The sequence below is a fragment of the Chlamydotis macqueenii genome, chromosome 24 (genome assembly GCF_036417535.1).
Source record: "Chlamydotis macqueenii isolate bChlMac1 chromosome 24, bChlMac1.mat, whole genome shotgun sequence".
NCBI lineage: Eukaryota > Metazoa > Chordata > Aves > Otidiformes > Otididae > Chlamydotis > Chlamydotis macqueenii.
In genome coordinates, this window is record NC_141579.1 from 1,992,057 (window position 1) to 2,010,145 (window position 18,089).

The 18,089-nt window shown below is 51.9% G+C and overlaps 1 protein-coding gene across 2 annotated transcripts; it reads right to left on the minus strand.

The window, feature by feature from the left end:
• Positions 1 to 5,514: 5,514 nt before the first annotated feature.
• Positions 5,515 to 16,261, minus strand: SCN3B (sodium voltage-gated channel beta subunit 3). 2 transcript variants are annotated; one of them, XM_086766359.1, is made up of 6 exons: positions 15,949 to 16,261; positions 9,166 to 9,329; positions 7,954 to 8,179; positions 6,815 to 6,953; positions 6,340 to 6,436; positions 5,515 to 5,854 (listed from the first exon to the last, which is right to left on the minus strand). In XM_086766359.1, the coding sequence occupies exons 2-5, from the start codon at positions 9,262 to 9,264 to the stop codon at positions 6,373 to 6,375; spliced, it is 528 nt and encodes a 175-aa protein (XP_086622485.1). In that variant the 5' UTR covers positions 9,265 to 9,329; positions 15,949 to 16,261; the 3' UTR covers positions 5,515 to 5,854; positions 6,340 to 6,372. The 2 variants fall into 2 exon arrangements, with proteins under 2 accessions (XP_086622485.1, XP_086622484.1); XM_086766358.1 differs by lacking the exon at positions 15,949 to 16,261 and adding an exon at positions 10,913 to 11,166.
• Positions 16,262 to 18,089: the final 1,828 nt, after the last annotated feature.

Here is an 18,089-nt window from a genome sequence, read left to right on the forward strand (position 1 = left end):
AGGGGCGGAGGAACCTGTCTCTCCGAGAGGGCTGAAAAGCACTGCTAGTGATGAGACTTGGTTACTTACCAATATCATATTCCCTTGCTAATTACAGAAGCAAAAAATTAATTTGCTCATCCGTGCATCCTTCTCCTGCAGCACTCTTCCAGAGTGCCACGGCGTTAGGTTTGGGATGTTCCCGCTGACGTGGCTTGGCCCTACAGAGAGAATTGCACAAGCCCTGTTAAATTAAAGCGAGGCCACGCAGAAGCAGCAGTCTCAAGCGCGAATATTCCTTCTGCCTGCACATTCACTGGGTTTAACGTGGCCGACACCTGTCCCGACACACAGCTATGTTAAATCCTTCAATAAAGAGCATAAGGGTGCTGGTCACTAAGCATGTACCGGCCGTGCCCTTCAGACCAAAAACCAAAGTTTCTCCATAGGCCTTAGGTTTCTTTTTCTCAGATTCCTATTTATTTACTTTCCTTTTGCCGCTTGGCAGCGAGTCTGGCTTGCAGTTGACTAGAATTCATGATCTTTTATCGACCTTCATTTATCATGCCAGTAATGTAAAAAAAAAAAAAAAAAGCAAGGTCGTCTTCTTAAGGCAAAGCCCACTTCCTTGCTTACCCGTGCCAGAAATCCCACGCCAGTTGTAGGTTTCGTAGCTCCTCGCAGATGCAGTTCCCTGCCAAGTCCTCCCTCTGCCCCTTCTGCTGCTGCTCATCTGCCAGGCGAGCGCAGCTGGGTTTTGGTTTGCAGAATTTGAACAACTGCAAAGGAGAGAGAGAGAGAGATATATATATTTTTTTTAATATTAAAAAAAGGCATTTCTCCAGTCAAACGTGCAAACTAATGCCACCAGCTAGTAGCCTAATAGCTAGCAGCACAGCTTACGGACCGCCAGAGCAGTCTGGGGCAGCAGTCTGCCGTTTCACCGCCTGACCCCGCTTGTCTGCTTTAGATCTAATAAACGGCACCGTAAGGAGATCGGCAGCATGCCTTTATTATAAACGTGCCCCTGGATTGAAAGAGGCAAGGTTTCAAAGCACGACGCTGCGCTGGCCTTGATCCCGCTCCCTTTCCTGGTGGCTTTGCTTCTCAGTCATGGATTTCCATCACCTTTCAGTGAGCCTAAGTGGAGGAGCTGGACAGAGAGAGGGCAGCCTGCAGCTTGCACGCCATCCAGCACTAGGACGGCATGGTGGAGTTAATCTCCAGCCCTAAAAAAGACCAGCACGGCTCACGCGGAATGAGCTGCAAAATGGAGGTTAGTGGCAGGCGTTCTGGGGAAGGACTCACTCCTGGCCAGTTAGATGGGTCTTTCTAGGAGTGGGAAAGCATGAGAGACTCCTCCTTGGGTTCATTTACATGAGCAGTCAGCATAAAGCCTGCCTGTGAGTTAAAGTCTACAAAAAAAACCTGATCTGTGAAGGCTAGTACCAGGCGTACAGGGTCTGTAGCCCAGTGCAGTGATCTAGGAAGAGGCTTTGTCCGCAGCGCGGCTCTGTCGCAGCGTGTGGCAAACATGTTGCGTGCTCCTCTGCCACCGGTGCGGAGATGGCTACGCTCCTGAGAGGACTTCTCCGCAGAATGTCCTTCCAGCGTTCCCGTGAACTAGCCATTTTAACCAGGCAGCACCCATCATTCAGCATTTGCTTTTCCCAACCAGGATAGAAGCAAACCGCTTCCTAATGTAGAGGTGGGACATATGCAGAACAGAACAGTCGGTAACAAACGCTTTGAAGCAACAGCGCCAGACTCAGGAGAGGCGATTCTGTCGCGTTTGCGAAGGCAGCTGCTGCCGCCCCGCAGCTCGACAGACCTGTGCTTTCTGCACTGCCTGCTGAACTCCAGAGAGATCTTTCTGCCAGGATCTCTGCCCGGCTTGCTGCCACTGCTGTGTTTCGTGGCACAGTCACACGGACTCTGGCTTGGTCTTTTCAGACAGGCTCAGCACTGGTTAAAACACCTGGCAGGGGCTCGCTTAAAACAATACTCAAAGCAGAGACTCTTAAGCTAAAGCAGCTGAGGTAAGTGGCTCACCAACCATTTGTGTCGGCGTACTCCGAGACGCGGCTGCGCTGACCTTCCGGCCCATTCCCCCGCCTGGCAGGCTCCGAGCTCTCTGTGCCATAATACCTTTCTTTTTCTAGATGTGCACACTGGCCAAATAATCTCCTCGTGTCTTGACTGACTGCCGATTGAGATTATTTCCCGATCTAGCCAGACAGCATGGGCTTAACTCCTAGCATGGATACGTGGCGTGCCATGCCCTCCTCTCCCACGCGTTCCGCAGTGCTTGCTATGGCTTTTCCCTCTCCCCTCACACCTTTGCTGCCGGACAATCATTCCCTGTCATAGACGGACTGACCTGGTGCTGTCCCTGCTTGCCTTCCCCTGCCACAGTCTGTATGCTCTTTAAGTGAATGTGTTTTATTTTGTTTTTTTTTTCAGTAGGGAAAAGGACTTCCTTCTGCTGAAGGAATTATATTTGCACATGGCTCAGGGAGGTACCTCCTCTGGCCGTTTCTGTTACCTCACTCATTTAGGCCAATTCCATTGCTAACGTTAAATGGCCACCTTCCCCAACCCCAACTCCGAGAATAGTTAGGGCACAAAACCAACGCGCAGCTCAGGTTCTAGAGCCGTCTGGTTATCTCCGAGTTTCGGCCCGATCTGCGGCACTAGGATTTGGGAGAGCGGCCGTTACAAAACAGCGACTTTACGCAGCTAAGAGGTGGAGCCCGTGCCACGCGCGCATCGCTCCCCATCTTCGCAAGCCCACCTCCCTTGCAATAGCCCGTAACAGATACAGAAGCACTAACCTGGCTCTTGGCCCGATGAGGTCAGGGAGGAGCGGCAGAATCGTCGCAGTGTTATAACCACCCAGGACTGGCATCGCGTGGCTGCGGCACCTCTGGGACCTTCCCATCCTCGCGGCACTTCACCTCCCGTCGCGTGCTCCAGGGCTGGATAAAGCTGCTAAAAACCCGGAGCGCGTTCTCCCCGCCCACCCGGGGCTCTGGATCCCGCACCCCCGATTGCTGCGCGGAACCGCAAACGAATGAGGATCACCTCGTGCCGGCACGGAACGGGAGCAGGTCGCACAATCGCCCGGAGGCGCGCGCCTCCCCTCTGGGTTTCGCCTGGGGGCTGTTGGCCGATGGCGCCTGAGGCGCTAACGTGAACTCTGGGGTGGGGTGGGGGAGGAACCCCGGTTTTTGTTTTAGGAGTTGTCTGACCGTCATCAACTTTGCGCTGTGCGCAAAATGCGGTAAAATGATAATGAAAAACTTACCTGCTAGAACCTAGGAATTGTAAAGGCTATGCAGCCAAAACTTAATGTAAAGTAGCTAGTACAATGGAAGTACGGTATAAATTAAAAAAAAAAAAACACTATCAAACAGACAGCGTGACTCGTGAGTGCTTTGTTCTTTTTATTATCCTGCCTGTTCTAAAGTCTCTTCTGCCATTTCCAAATACAGAGAGAGTCTTTTCAGAGACCAGCCAGGAGGATCGTCTCTTCCAGGACACAGCCTGCCTTTAACACCACCCTTGAAAAATCCCAATTTTTAAATTATTATTTTTTTTTTTTCTTTTTTTTGCTATGAGAATCTTGAGCAAAATGTAGACACCATTTTCTCCTGCCTAGAACAACACAGGGCAATAGTCACACCTGTCCACAGGAACCAGAAAAGTGAAAGATATGTCCAGAAAAAATAAATTTCAGAAGATGCATGTTAAGATACCGAAAGGTGCAGGACTAGAGGATGGCTCTTCTTTACCACCTGAGGTAGCGCTCGAGAAGTTCTCAGTTTACTCCTTTTTTCACTTAAAATTATGATACCAGAGGGTTATCAATGCCTCATGAGGACTGAAGAGCAGAGCTGAAGTGGGAGAGAGGTTAGGTGACCTTACCTAAAATTCACCGTGGTCAGTGACGGCAACTCTGGAGTTAGAGTCCAGTCCCTCCTCTCTGTGGCTGTGGGTTTAGAGTTAGGATTATGCCCAAAATTGCCCCCAGGCCAGGCAAGCTGGCCTGGGGAAAAGGAAGACATCCAGCTGAATTAGGAGAGGAGCTGCTTTTTCCCTTTTTTTTGGATATTAGGTTTTAAGGAACAGGTGCCCAGCCTACAAGTGTGCTTCGTCTGGAAAGCACACTCAGGTTGCCAGGCTCCGCTCTGGACTCGAGCGTGATCCTACTGTGAAGGCTGCATTCTAGTAGTTTACTAAAGTTGACACCCACGCTAAAAAAAAAAAAAAAAAAAAAAAAAAAAAAAGGGAATTTTGAACAACAGCCAGTTAGAAATCTGGCCTGGGCTTGACTTACAAATGGAGTCATTTCTGTGATTTTAGCAACACATAAAAAGCAGCAGAACCAAGCAGAGGAAATTCCGTAGGTGGGAAGCATGCCTTGATTCACAAGCACTTTGTAACTGTTTAGAAGCGGTCAGGGTAGCAACGTTTGTCAACTCTTGCAAGCAGTAGAGGCTCCATTGCAGCAGGGATGTAACAACATCTGCTATAGGAAAAAAAAAAAAACCAAACCTTCCCCTCTTTTGTCTTAAGGTAGAATTCCACCCTGGCCAATGGTTCTGCCTTTTTTTCTCTCCTCGTAATCCTAGCTGTTGAGCACAACTGATCTGCATTCGAGGAAACAAAGCTGAGAGAACAAATTTTACTCTGCTTAGTCCACTGCCGCTGGAAAGGTGAGTTTGCAGAGGAAACATTGAATTTACAGGGCGATTCCTGGGCGGCTGTGGATCATTTACGGTGAATGCTGACTATTCAAACCAGCGACTGATCATCACAACAAAGAATTATGAGTAACGAGGGAAAAAATACGCGTTTTCTGTCTATTCCTTTAGGTGGTGCTGCACTCTAGTATGAGAGGACTATCAGGGTTACTAACAGCACTACCATTTTACAGCGCTCTCCGGCCTTTCCCTGCGAGGGCTGTGCATCCCGTTTCCTTTGCTTGCCTGCTTGCATGGGCCGTCTTCCCTTCGGGGCTTTCCCCAGGAACGGTGCACTGCATACCTCGTCCTGCTGGCTTGCGTGTTCCTGCAGCCGCGACTCCACAGGTAATTCCTGTCACTGTGTCTCTGCGAACTTGAGGAGTAAACCCGCTACGCGAGGCAAATGCAAGGGACAAAGAATTCTGACGCTTGCTAAATGAAAGGGGGAGCACAGGGGATTCTTATACTCACATCAAAGTAGGAGTACTTCAGGATCTGTATTCTCAGTTCCCTCCTTCAGAAGCAACTGTGGACATGGCACAGGACTCCTCCTACTACACGTTTTCAACAATTCTAGTGCACCATAGTCCTCATCCTACTCTGCCCTGTACATGGGTAGCCCAACGTCCAGAGCAACTCACCAAGCAACACCTAATTAATTCAATTCTTCCTGTTTCACACTGATAAAGAGTGCTTGGGGTGTAATATATGGTGGAGCGTCACCCTAAGATGGCCTCATTCCCAGTCCGGCAGGTCCGAGTAACATGACATACATACCCTTTACCTCTGCAATGGAGAACTAGCGTATTTAGCAAATAAAGGTGGTGACAGCAGCTAAGAAATGACACGTAACATTTACAAAGCCATTAACGTGATGATGGGACTGAAACTTGGGAAGGAGCCGTGCTGCCCACACCCCTGTGCCCTTTGCTCAGCATGCTTCAAAAGAAGAGTCCTTTAGCAAATGGGCTGGCAGCTCAGAATGGAGTCATGAGGCCAAAGTCAAGGCTGTACAGAGTCCAAGGCAAACGGAAGAGAATTTACACTTCCCCGAATTTCCTCCCGACGGCACAGAGCTCCCCCTCAAACCTGGCTGGCGTGACGTGGTCCTTCTGTCTTCAGAGCCCCTGCAATGACAGAATTCATCTTGGAGCACGAGTCATTTGGCCTTACTGAAGTGAGGATCGTGAAATAATTAGCATGGGAACTGACAGGACGTGAACAAGACTTCACAAGATCTAGATTTTGGTCTTTTGCACGCAAAGTCCTTCCTAGCAGACGCTCCCTTTGGAGATACTGCCCTTATATTCCTCCAGAGCACAGCTCCCCATCTGCAGGGGACCGTGCCTATTCCCACCTCCACAGGAACGGGCAGAGGAGGAGTAATGACACCCTGAAAGTGAACGTGTGTGTTGGTTAGGGGTTTAAAGTAGTATTACTACACCCACCACCTAAAGATACTTCTAAGGGCACTGGGGAAGCTCCAGAGCGGGAGCACAGCCGGGACCGTCCCGTCTGCCTTTTCTCCAGCTCCACGCATGCCTGACCCACCGCGGCAAGGCCGAGAGGCTGACAGACACAAGCACTGATTGACAGTTTCCTCATTGCCCACCTTGGTGCCGTTCGTTCCGCTGCCTCCTCTCCGCTATTCCTCCACAGGCACAGCACAGTTTTCCTTGTTTTCTGACGGAATTGCAAGATAGTCTGTCCTGTAGTTGGAGGGAAGGAGGAACGCATAACCCCAAGTGTTATGGTGCAAAACACAGTTCTGCTTCGCTCACCCTCACAGAAATACTGAAGTATCTGTAAGTATCTCTACGGTAACAAATGCCACCTGTAGAAGACGCTCACAGTAGGAAACTGTCCTCAGCATAGTGAGGAGCGGCCATGGAGTGTTCCCTACCGTAAAATCCTACGCATAGAGCCTTCCCACCATGTACAAAGAGCACCCTTGCCCGAGGCAAGTATGTAGAAAGATGGGAGTAGACCAGTACAAAAAAATTTGGTCATCTTGCGGTCTGATCTGGACTCGGGCACCTGAAGCAGGCTCAGAGAACAGCTCGCACCGGCAGAGATTTCACACTTACGCATTTTCCTGGGCCGCCTCCTCTGCCTTAGAGACTTTCCTGTAGCAATAGACCATTTCTATCAGTAGCCACAAGGTGAGGAAGACCAGCAGAATATACATCATAATCTCAGAGATGACTGAGGTGAAGTCTTCTCCAGCTGTTAAGAAAATGAAATAATCTCCGATCATTTACTCCACTGACACTTTCCACCCTCATGCCATCCTTCTAACCCACCTTGCCAGAGACACCCGGGCGCCGCTACACCGTGAGGGGGCAACAGAGAGGAAACAGGCGAGGCTGTCGACGGGATACGCCAGCAGCGATCCCACCGCATGCCTCCAGCAGAATCAAACAGGCACAGGCTTGCACGCGTCTCACGTTCTCTGCCACCCACGCATCCGTACGGGTTGCTCACCGTTAGCCTAGCTCACCTCCACACTCTGTTTCCTTTGCGCGCCCTGCTCGCTGCTGTTACCTGGCTGTATTGTGCCGCCAGTGATTTGAAAGAGATCAAAACGCAGAAATGCTTGCGGGGAAGAAGGGGAGACACAGCAGGAAAAGATGAGGGCTAAAAGCTCTCGTCCCTCTCTGAAGGGAGCAGCAGAATTCCCGCTGATTTCTAACAGGCTGGGATTTCAGCACTGAACCGAGCAAAACCGAGAGGAACAGAAAGACTCGGGAGCAAAGGGAAGGAGGGACTGGGAGAGGGTGGAAGGAAGAGACTGGTATCAAAATGGAGAATGAGTCGTTCCAAGAGAGAGGGGGCGGAAGCAAGGGAACAGACGCTGCGGGTACCCTGGCAAAGGCTGTGCTGTAGCATCCTGGAGCTGCTGGCGGAGAAGCGCGGGTTCGAGGAGAGAAACTGGAAACCTCTGCTCGCTTCTTGTGCCCGCCCAGCCGCTCCCAGCTGTTGGCCCAGCCTGCCCCGCTTACTATACCTTCCCATGTTCACACACAACCACTCTGAGCCTAAAAAGATGCTGCAGCCAGCAAACAAAGGGCAGGTCTTTCCTCCTGTAGTGTTTCTTGCTGACAAAGACAGAATTATCTGGCAGCTCAGCCACCCCTCTCCTGCAGTGCATCGACAAACTGTATCCCTGGCTAACGGCACCCACGGGGAGTTAAGGCACAGCACGCGCTCCGCCGATCCGCCATACCCTCCTCCACCACGGTGAGGTGGATCAGCCTGGAGCTTGTGAAGAGAGGCCGGTGAATCTCGAACTCAAACTCCCGGGTGATGTTACAGGTGTAGATACCCGAATCGTTCAAGGTCACGTTTAACACGGTGATGGACACATCCTGCATGTCTTTACTCCCGTTCCACTGTAACCGGCCACTGAAGCGACTTGGAAATTCATGGTTTGTTTTCCTGTACTCGTAGATCTGCGAGGAAAGGTGAAGGGATATCCTGATTAATCACTGACTTGGATCTTGGACAACACCACAGCACCTGCAAGGAACATCATCCCCTATGTACACACGTCTGTTCTGGGCTGTGGCTTCCTTACTAACAGCAGCTATTCACAGTCTATCATCCTTTACCTCAAAATCTCAGACTACTTTACAAAAGCCAGAAAACTGAATTACCTTCATCACGGCGGTAGAAACGCTAAGGCACAAAAAAGCAGAGACACACGTGGACGATGACACAAAACCCAAATTCTACCTTTTCCTGACAGGGATCCAAAACAACTCACAGAAATCCTCCCACAGTCAGGATACCACTGCTTTCTCTGAGGCAAAAAGAAGTAAACCCTGTCCTGCAGATTTATCAAAGTCCCATTTAAGCTCCAAAGATTCAGAAGTGTCCTAAGAAGGGAGACTCGGCCAAGGGTACCAGGTGTCACTCCATACTTCTGTTTCCCTTCTCGATTTCCCCACATAGTGGACTTTACGTATTCGAGGAATGGAACTGGAAATTGTCATTTGTGTATGCACGACCCCGAACGCTTGAACTCAGCAATAGATTCCAGCTTTTCATGCTGAACTCATGGCAGGCCCAGAAATCAGCTAAGCGAGGAAACGACACTTTAGTTACTGCCCAAAATCGGTGCTGTGGAACCTCTGGGCGAGAACGCTGCAGAAATTGCAAAGATCTGCAGCCTGGAGCTGAACTCCAAGCGCGTCTCTCGCCCACGGTATGAAAGCAGCCCGCTGGGCAGCTCTGTAGACTTTGAATAAGAACGTAGCAGAAAGCTTTTGTTCATATCTGGGTCTCTCTCCTTCCCTCACAGTCTTCCTTGGGGATCCTGCCACGGAACAAACTTACACTCTCATAAATACTTTTGGCTTCTCCCACACGAGTTCACTGGAGCGTATTTCACAATAAGACCTGTGAAAACAAGGGCTCAGCTACCAAACATACATACAGGTTCATCTTTTCCACCCTCCGGCCTGTAGAACCATTCCACCACCGTGCTGGCTGTGACCTCTTCCCTCTTCATGCAGGAGATGCAGAGCAGCTTCATGTGGGTTCCCTGGACAGCCTCTGTCTCTGATGGGACTTCAACGCATACTGCAGAACAAAAACCAGCTAGGGAAAAGGAGGAGCAGAGAAGAAGCGAGACAGAGAAGCGTTAAGACAGAATTAGAGAGACATCAGTTGCCCACATCCCAGCATGTATGATCACATCATTCCCAAGGGAAAATCACTTGATTCATTACTAGCACACTCTCACAACAGATAAATCTCAAATGTCAAATTTTACCAAGCTTCCTTCGCTGAGATATCAATAATTCATCATAATTAACAGAGGGTGATCGCTTCGTGCAGATTCACCTCTCCCGCATCTGCTTTGCCACAACTTTAATTTTTCCCATAGTAATTAATGCCGCTTCAGAGGCGTTGCTCCTTCCCTCCCACGCACGCTGAGCACGCTCCTGCCACAGCAGCAATCACAGTCCGGTGTAAGAGAAAGCCCAGAATCCGAGCGTGGAGGAGCGGCTCGCTCTTTGTGCCGAGTTAAAAGGTCTGGATGTTCTACTCTGGCAGCGGGAGCCAAACAAACTGGGAGGATCCACCACCCTTCCTGTTTCTAGGTTTCATAAGCGGTACTGGGAAGCAGGGGGCTGGGACTCGAGTAGATTTGGCAGCGGGAGGAGCTATTGATTTTACACGCATTCCCGTTCAAAATGCTTCCAATCAGGTCTGCGCTAACGCTGGCAGCTGTAAAATACTGCTCTCCCCAAACCAGACAAAAATCGTTGTCTGTGGAGCTGAACACTGAATAAGAAAAGGAATCCTTCAGCACAGCATCTCGGACTAAATCCACGCTGACATTTGTCCCCGGGGCTACACAATACTGGGTTCTGTCTGTCCAAATCTGTCTCCAAAGCCTAGAGTTTGGCTCGCTGAAGATGCTGACTTTGCTGGCTGCTCCCTCCTCCCCAGCCTCCGAGATACCATGAACCCGCTCTCTTGAGCGCTGTGTTATCCCAGGATAGATCCTGGGAACAGCCAGATTCCACTTCTCCCGTACTGCCAGGGTAGCGCCACCTTTCCGGGAGAAATAAGGAAGAAGCTACTGGCTCGTGCTTTACTCCGGTTAAATCGGATACGTACAGGCAGACCTACACCCCCACGCAGAGCTGTCGGCGTACGCGCACATCCATGGTAGCCCTGTTAGCAAAATCAACCCACCTTTTCTTGGCTGCGGAAGAAAAAACCGTTAACGGCAATAAAGCGATTTACTCCCGTTTATACAGACTGCACGGAAAGCTAGCACTAAAGTGCACTGCTTCACGGTTTGCACATCCTCCCTGAAGCAACTCAGTGTTACATTACATTGCAAATTTCCAAACAGCAGCGAGCAGGAACCAGCAAAGAACTTGCCCACACGTTAAAGCGCACGCTTCGTGCCGTGAGCCCGCTCGGCAGCAAGGTGTTTTCTCTGCTCGCGTTTAACTCCGTTACATTCGTACTAACTCCGCGCGAATGTCATTTTCCTCCTCTCGTAAACAAAAAAAAAAAAAAGCCACTCCGAAGACTGGTCGTCACCACAGCGTTAACGGAACCTTGCTAGGAAAAGCGGTGCTTTAAAGAGCCCTCCGGCAAGAGGCGAGCACCAGATTCGGCGGAGAACCCGGCTGAAGAGGACAGGGAAGGGAAGCACCTACCCCAGACCACCAACGCGACCCAAGACGCGCAAACCAGCCTTGGCAGCGCAGCCATTGTTGGGAGCCGGCGGCGAAGCTCGACGCGGGCGCAGGAAGCTCTTTTCGGAAAACGCCGCTTCTCCCCTCCTCGCCGTCCTCCCAGCGCAACAGGATGCCCGGGGCTGCCGCCCGCGCCCGCCGCCTGGGATCTGCCGGCGAGAAGGCGGCGGGGTTGGGGGGGGGGGGGTGGTGGGCGGCGGCCGGCCGGGATCCGCGGGGGCCGTTTCCCCGCGGGGTCCGCGCTGCTGCCCCCCCCCCGCGGCGCGGCGGCAGCACCACGGACAGGGCCGCGGGCGCGGACAGCTCCCCGCAGCGCCGGGCGCGGCCGCCTCCCCCCCCCCCCACCCCCCCCGCCCCGCCGCCGCTCCGCGCTGGGAGGCGCCGGAGCGCGCAGCAGCAGCAGCAGCAGCAGGTGGGTGCGGGGTGGGTGCGGGGGGAGCGGCCCCTTTGTTCTGCGGGGGGCTCGGCGCAGCCTCTCCGACCTCTGCGCGGGGCGCGCAGGCGTGCGCGGCCGCCTCCCTCCTCCCCCCCCCCCCCCCCCCCCCCCCCCGGGCGGGGAAGGGGCGCGGGGGTCGGCTCGGCCCCCGCATGCGGAGCCCGTCGGGGTATCCCCCGCTGCCCGGCTGCACCGACCTGGCGGCTGGGCTGAACGAGCCCGAGAGGGGATCCCGGCATCGCTGCTCCGGCCTCCGAAATAAAGCCGAGGGGGGAGAGCAGCGGAGAGTTACCCACGGCGGGTCACGGAGAGGCCTCGCCTCTCACGGGTTTATCGCTAAGGGTCACACAGCTCTGAAGGTCACAGCTGGAAATACTGGGAAATCCTCTCTCCTCATGTCCCAGTCTGATTCCCAGCAGCAGGCTGGGCTTTCTCTCCCTGGACGGGGGCCACTGCGCCCCGAAGGGCTTCTCCAACTTTGAAGGTCACAGTGGCCAGAGAGGGGAAAAAAAAAAAAAAAAAGCGCTTGGTAAATGCGCTCCCGCTTTTTAAAGCGTCTGCCCTGATGTCAGCTCAATAAACGGCACGATCTATTGAATTAAACCTGCCCAGCCCCAGAACAACACGTGAGCAGCTCGCAGTGCCAAAACTCGGGAGCGCAGACGGCGAGACCCACCCGAGCAGGGAGGTCTGCAGCCATCAGGAAGCATCAGCTTCGAGCGGACCCTCGGCTGGACACGCAGCCCGGTCCTCACGCTGCTGAAGCAAAGCGGGCTCAGAACAAAGACAGCCGCCGCTTTTCCTAGACATCACCTAATCACGTTGGTATCAGCAAGCTGCACTCATCGTCTGCCGCACACGGAGCAACTGCCTCCCTGTCACCCTTTACAGCCCTGCTGTGACAACTCCATGGAATTCCTCGCTAAGGACACCTTCCTAATTCCTTGTGCGGTCGAATTTCGCTCACTGCCCACTCTGCTCCTAGGCTTATTTGGGTCATTTCGCACTCCTACCAGCAAACTAACCAGAAACCAGTTATTTAGCGTGTCTCCAGGAGCCAGGCGTGACTGTGGAGACCAACAGTCAGTGCCTGCAGATGCCCAACAATACGCTCCCGTTCCCCCGTGAGATGCCATCCATCATGAATATCCAAACCATAAAAATCTGACTTTTCTGCACAGGAGGACAGAACGGCAGCCACGATACCCAGAGACGACGGAAGGACAAAGCTTCCTACGTGAAGGCATTTGCTTTTCTGCCGTTGCCCCTTACCGTAGTCACGACAAGTCAAGAGAGGGAAGGGCAGGCTGAGCCGCAGGATTTGCTCCCAACTCCTCTGGAACGGTCTGGCCTGCGCGTGGCGGATGTGCTGCCGGTGGGTTTTTTTATAGACACCGGAACTACTGGACAACGTCCCTGGCGATCTCGATTTGCCAACCACCCGTTTCGTGGAGTACCGTGGAAATCACATCTGCTCTCAGGAAGCCAGGTGCGCTGCCAGAAAACACAGAACGCGGATCAGCGGAGCTGGACTGTTTGTGCTACGGCTGCTCTAATTACATCTGTGACAGAGAATCCTGCCAGGGAGCAGAGAGAGGGCCGGAGAGGATTAAGAGGAAGCAGCAGCTCCGCAACGCCGATTTGGTCAGCAGCCACCGACTGACCCTTCAACCCCTTCTGCTCCCGCCCCAGCACAGCCCTGCCGTCAGGAGCCCGGGAGCTCCCCCAGGCAGGAACAGACGCCGCCTTCTCCTCTGACTCCGGGTACCCCAGAGCTCACCTGCCAGGCAACTTAAATTACAGTGGCAAATTAACATCCTAAAAAAGTAATGAGCTGGCCCCTCAGAACTGCTCACGTGTGGACCTCAAGCGCTCCATGCTAGACTGGTGTTCCAGCTGCCATTTAGAGATGGGAAATCAGGCCCAGAGATGAAGATCATTCGAACAAAAAAAAAAAAAAAAAAAAAAAAAGCCACGGGCCGGGGCAGCAATGGTTCTGCCAGAAACTCTGTTGTTTTTTTTAAAACAGACACAGATAAACTTCTCTGGACTTAGTCAGGGATACCGCGTGTTTTTAGAATGGAAGGATAAGACACTTTCGTTCTTGCTACGACCTGGGCTTAGCTGGGAACCACTCCCGCATCTCCACGTGCCTGTTTTGAACAGGCAACCAACACTGCCCAGCCCTCTTCAGGAAAACTTGCGAATAAACGGGATGCCACAGGGGAAGCCTCTTTTCAATTTTCAGCCCCGGTGTGCTGCGAAAGAGAGGGAGAGCACGTATTCTCCAAACCTCACCCAACGCCAAGGATGGGCAGCTGCTCCTTCCAGCCCTTGATGCCTCCAGCGAAGGGGCTGGGGGACAGGTGTGACCCTGCGGGTGCAGGATGCTCGGCACCGCAAAGCTCTCAGCTATTTTGGCACTCCAGGGCAGGTGGCGAAGGGGACTGAATGTTGAGAGAGAGAGAAATCTTGCACGCTGCAAGAAGCAGACCGACTTATCATGCGAGGGTTGCTATAGCAACCCACCCAGTTAATGCTTCACAAGAGGAAAAAAAAAAAAAAAGGAGGAGGAAAAAAGATAAAAAATAAAAAACGCTGGCGCTTTTGCACTGGCATAACAAGATGAGGAGATAAAAATAATGTCAGCACCCTACCTCCACCAATCCCTCACTCCTGTGGTTCTTGAGCCAGGCTGTGGGAGCGGGAACACAAAATCTGTGCGTCTGGCCTCCCTGTGACAGCCATCTCTGCAGCTTCCTCCGCCATCCACAATCACATCAGCTCGCTTCAGTGCAAACGTCCTCTTTTTTTTGTGCAGCTACACATCAGCCAAGTGCAAGTTCCTTGCACTGTCAACACGTGCCCGGCACCGGGATCAGCGGGGTCATCCCCACCTCGGGGCCACGGGAGCCGTGCAACAACGGCGGAGCGGCGGCGCGATCCCCTCGTGCACACGTGCCGGAAGGACGAGCACGGGAAGGAAGAGAGCACTCTACACCGTGGCCTCTAGCCGCTGTGAAACCAGTGGTTGGCAGAAAAGTCACACAGGAGGATGCGTACTGGTTTAAAAATGTTGAATTTAATAGGTGCAGGCAGCCTTCCCACGCACTTTAAAAACCCTTCCTACAGAAATCTGTAGCAAGGAAAGACTTCTCTAGTTGCTTTTACAGGGTGCCTGGAGGGGTATAAAAGCTCATTCGGGTTTCTCTTTTTCGCACTCAGGTTTTAAAATGCATTCTCCATGTACCTGCCAACACCTGGCTCCGAACCGCACCGCAGACAGCCCCAGCCGCGCTCTTTGCATTCGTACGCCTGCATTTCCAGCCGTGGCGCGGCTCCCGCTGCTGGGGGGTCGGCAGGGCTCAGGGGCAGCCAGCCCCAGCTGCCCGCTCTTGTCACCCTAGAGCAGATCCTCACGCCAGATCCATTTCCCCATCGCAAAGGAGCGGGGTTCCCCGTGCACATACCTGACAGCTACGCTCCACACCGAACAACCGCTCTGTTTTCTGTCACATACACGCTTGCAGGATCTCTTTCCAGGACATAGACTGTGCGTGTCCTTGATTTATTACCTGAGCTCGGCTTAGCCCTCTCCATGCCGGCGGAAGAGGCCAGCTGCTTTCCAAGGCCTCTGTTCTGGATGGGCAGTATTCTGAGCCTTGAATGCCAGCTGCTCTCCCTTTCTGCACAAGGCACAGTCCCTTTGCCATCCTTATCTCCCAGAGAAAACACCGGGCTGTTCGACGAGCCTCTATTTATTCTTGGCTCTGACAATTCTTTTCCTTTCAGGACTAAGAATGAGAAGGACTGGATATTAGAGAGTCTTCCCCTCTCTGAACAAGAAGTAATTGGCAAGCAGACTGCCTGAGCTGTTTGTGAGCCTTTAATGCTCATAATTTACTGCACAGCGGTGCTCCCTGACAAGGAAATGCTTCCTGAAATGCGGAGCAGTCTCGTGTAAGCCCGAGCCCGCGCGTGCACAGAGGACTGGCAGAGTCTGGGGACCTGGATCCCTTCGAGCGGCAGGTATGCTCTGAAGGCTGGGTTGAAAATTCTCCCCTTGGTGTCCAAGAAACACACGAAGCTACGTTCCTGCACGGTGCTAACGCTTTGTGGTCAGCAGCTAAACAAACACCTTTTTTCCGACCTTTCATACAGGCCACATTTAGAGCTGTGTTACTGTTCACATCCTGGAAATTCTAAGCCCTGGTGTTGGTCCAGGTACTTCTGGGGTGTTGTTTTCTGGGAGTCAATGCCAATAAAATCACGTAGCGCATCTGCACGCAGGCAAGCCTTTGTGCGCTGTAACTGAAGTGCTCTTTAATCAGGTGACACTGTCACCCATATGCTTTCAGGCCTCTCCTCAGCTCATTCACTTCAGCTGTGGATGAAAACCCATTAGCGCGTCGGATTGCCACACGTATTCATTCACATTCGCTCACTTAATTTCTGAATCCTTACTGCTAGTAAAACACACCAACGCGTCAATTATTTTAGCATCATGCGATGATTGCATTTTTGCAAAGGAAAGCTTGTTCAGTAAGCGTCACTGTCTTACCTTGGCCGGGTTGAAGTGCTAGCTGCTGCTTTTTTCCTTCAACAGCGAACAAAGCTGAATCTCCTCCCAGCTAGCAATAATCACAGGCACACAGCTTGAAGCTCGTTTCCAAGTCCTCTAGAGGACAGCTCTGGGCTACTTCTCCAGTGTGGTTTGTTTTCAATAGATAAAGGATTCCAAGAGACTTTTTTTTTGTCCTGGTTTGGTTGGATATACTTATTATATTGCAGAATCAAGTCTCTTATTGCAAAATAGAAACTTTTTTGATCTTTGGCTACGTTCTCCACCTTCCACCTGTGGGTTTCCAACTTTCTCCTCCTAGTTGCACAATCGTTATAGTCTTTCATCTAAAATGACAAGCACAAGCACGTATGTAATACATTAGACATCGCACAAAATAAAAGAGAAACAGGTTTTCTAGCTTCAGTATGACAGAATCAAAAGGTTTTTTTGTCTTCTGACAGTGAGGAACATCTCCCTGGTCAAAATCACAGGTGCTACGTAAAACAGCAGAAGTTACAGAGAGCTTTGAATCTGTAAAATATCACTTTCCCCTTCAAACCCTCCATTTTCCCAAGGGGATTCCTTGCTAGCACTTCACTGTCTAAGCAGGCACCTTCTCCTGTCTGGGTATTCTGCTACAGTTTGCTTACTTTTAGTATAGTTGTTTTATTAACACTAAACAAAGAAACAACCAGAAAAAAACCAAACAAACAAATTCAGAGTAATCGTAGGTTCCCATCCAGAGGCCAAATACTGTGCAGGAAAGGAGAGATTACATGGAAAAATCCCAAGGCAGGGGGCAGGAGAGAGAAGACGTACGCGTGCGTTAGGTGTGTACGTCAGTGTGTGCTGTGGGCAGGAGGCAAAACGCGCCTGGTGCTGCCAGCGCCAGCCCGGGGAGCAGCAGCACGGCGCCCGCAGCCCCGGCAGATAGCGCTGTCCCCGCCGCGGCGCCGAGGCGAAGCCGCGCTCCTCCGCGCCGAGACGCTTCTCCAGAGACTGTGTCGCTGTTTCTGTGTTCTCCCCGTCTTTCTAGCTGCGTCCGCTTGCCTCCTGATGTTTTTGCTGTTCATTACTCACCTCAGAGAGTGCCCACCACAGACAAGACCCTTACAAACCCCGGACTAGGAGCTCAGTGCAGCCTCGCTGCCCCAGGATTTACTGACCCCGAGTTCTGCAGTGTCCCAGCTGGTGACTGATCACAGCCGTTTCTCTATGAAAGCTCTCTTTAATTTGTCTACAAACAGACGATGCGTCTGCCTCATTTACACCTGTTCCCCAGTTACTGTGAAACGACAGCGGTACCTCAATTCTCTTCAAAAGAACGGGGGTGCAAACCTACATTAAAACCGCACGTGGTAACTGAATCAACCGCGATACTTAACACTTTTCATGCAAGTGCAAATACTCCCCTTTCACCCCAGATATCTGACGTTCTTGATTTAGCACAACCATGAAAGCCCTGCCACAGAACAGCTCTTCCCTTGGTCCCTGTCAAATTCTAAAAGCATTTGGCCATAAAGGACTGAAGCGATGCACGACTTCGATACAGACTTCAGGAGATTTCTGTGACACAATGAAAGAAGGAAGGATGCAGAAATTCCTCTCCAGACTAAACCCTGGGGTGCAGCACCTGCTCTGCTCCACTCCACGTGCTTGCCTTGCCTTTTCCCTCTCCCTGACTGCTCCTGCTTCACCGCTTACTGCCCTCTTCGCCTTGCCTGACTCCCGTCCCTCCCGCAGCAGACCTTACTTTCCTCTGCCGTTCTGCTGCGTCCATCATCTGCAAGCCTTACCCGCTCTCGTCCCCGGGCGACGGGCACTTTGCTCCACGGTGCCTCTAGAGATCAGGTGGTTTACACCGAGCAGGGAGGGCACGACACAAAACCAGACTGTACGGCATGTGGTAACCAACTACAGTGAGCCACTGCCTTTTACAAGAAACTGCAGACTATACAAAACACCGGCTTTGGCGAGAATGAAAAACCCCAATGCTCTGCGAAGAATTCATCTGTAAACTGTTGATATCAGGTATGGATCTCTGCGCGTTCATGCCTGTTATCAGCCAGTTCTCTAAGACAAATAAAATAGGAAGAAATCCAAAAATGTCTGTGAGATCAGACAAGCTGGAAGGCACA

Coding starts and splice junctions, on each gene's coding strand:
- SCN3B (XM_086766358.1), bottom strand. CDS start 10,967: ATGGCTGCGCTGCCAAGGCTGGTTTGCGCGTCTTGGGTCGCGTTGGTG. Junction 9,330..10,912: donor GGTCGCGTTGGTGGTCTGGG/GTAGGTGCTTCC, acceptor CCTTTTCCCTAG/CTGGTTTTTGTTCTGCAGTA. Junction 6,954..7,953: donor CCTCACCGTGGTGGAGGAGG/GTATGGCGGATC, acceptor TTTTCTTAACAG/CTGGAGAAGACTTCACCTCA.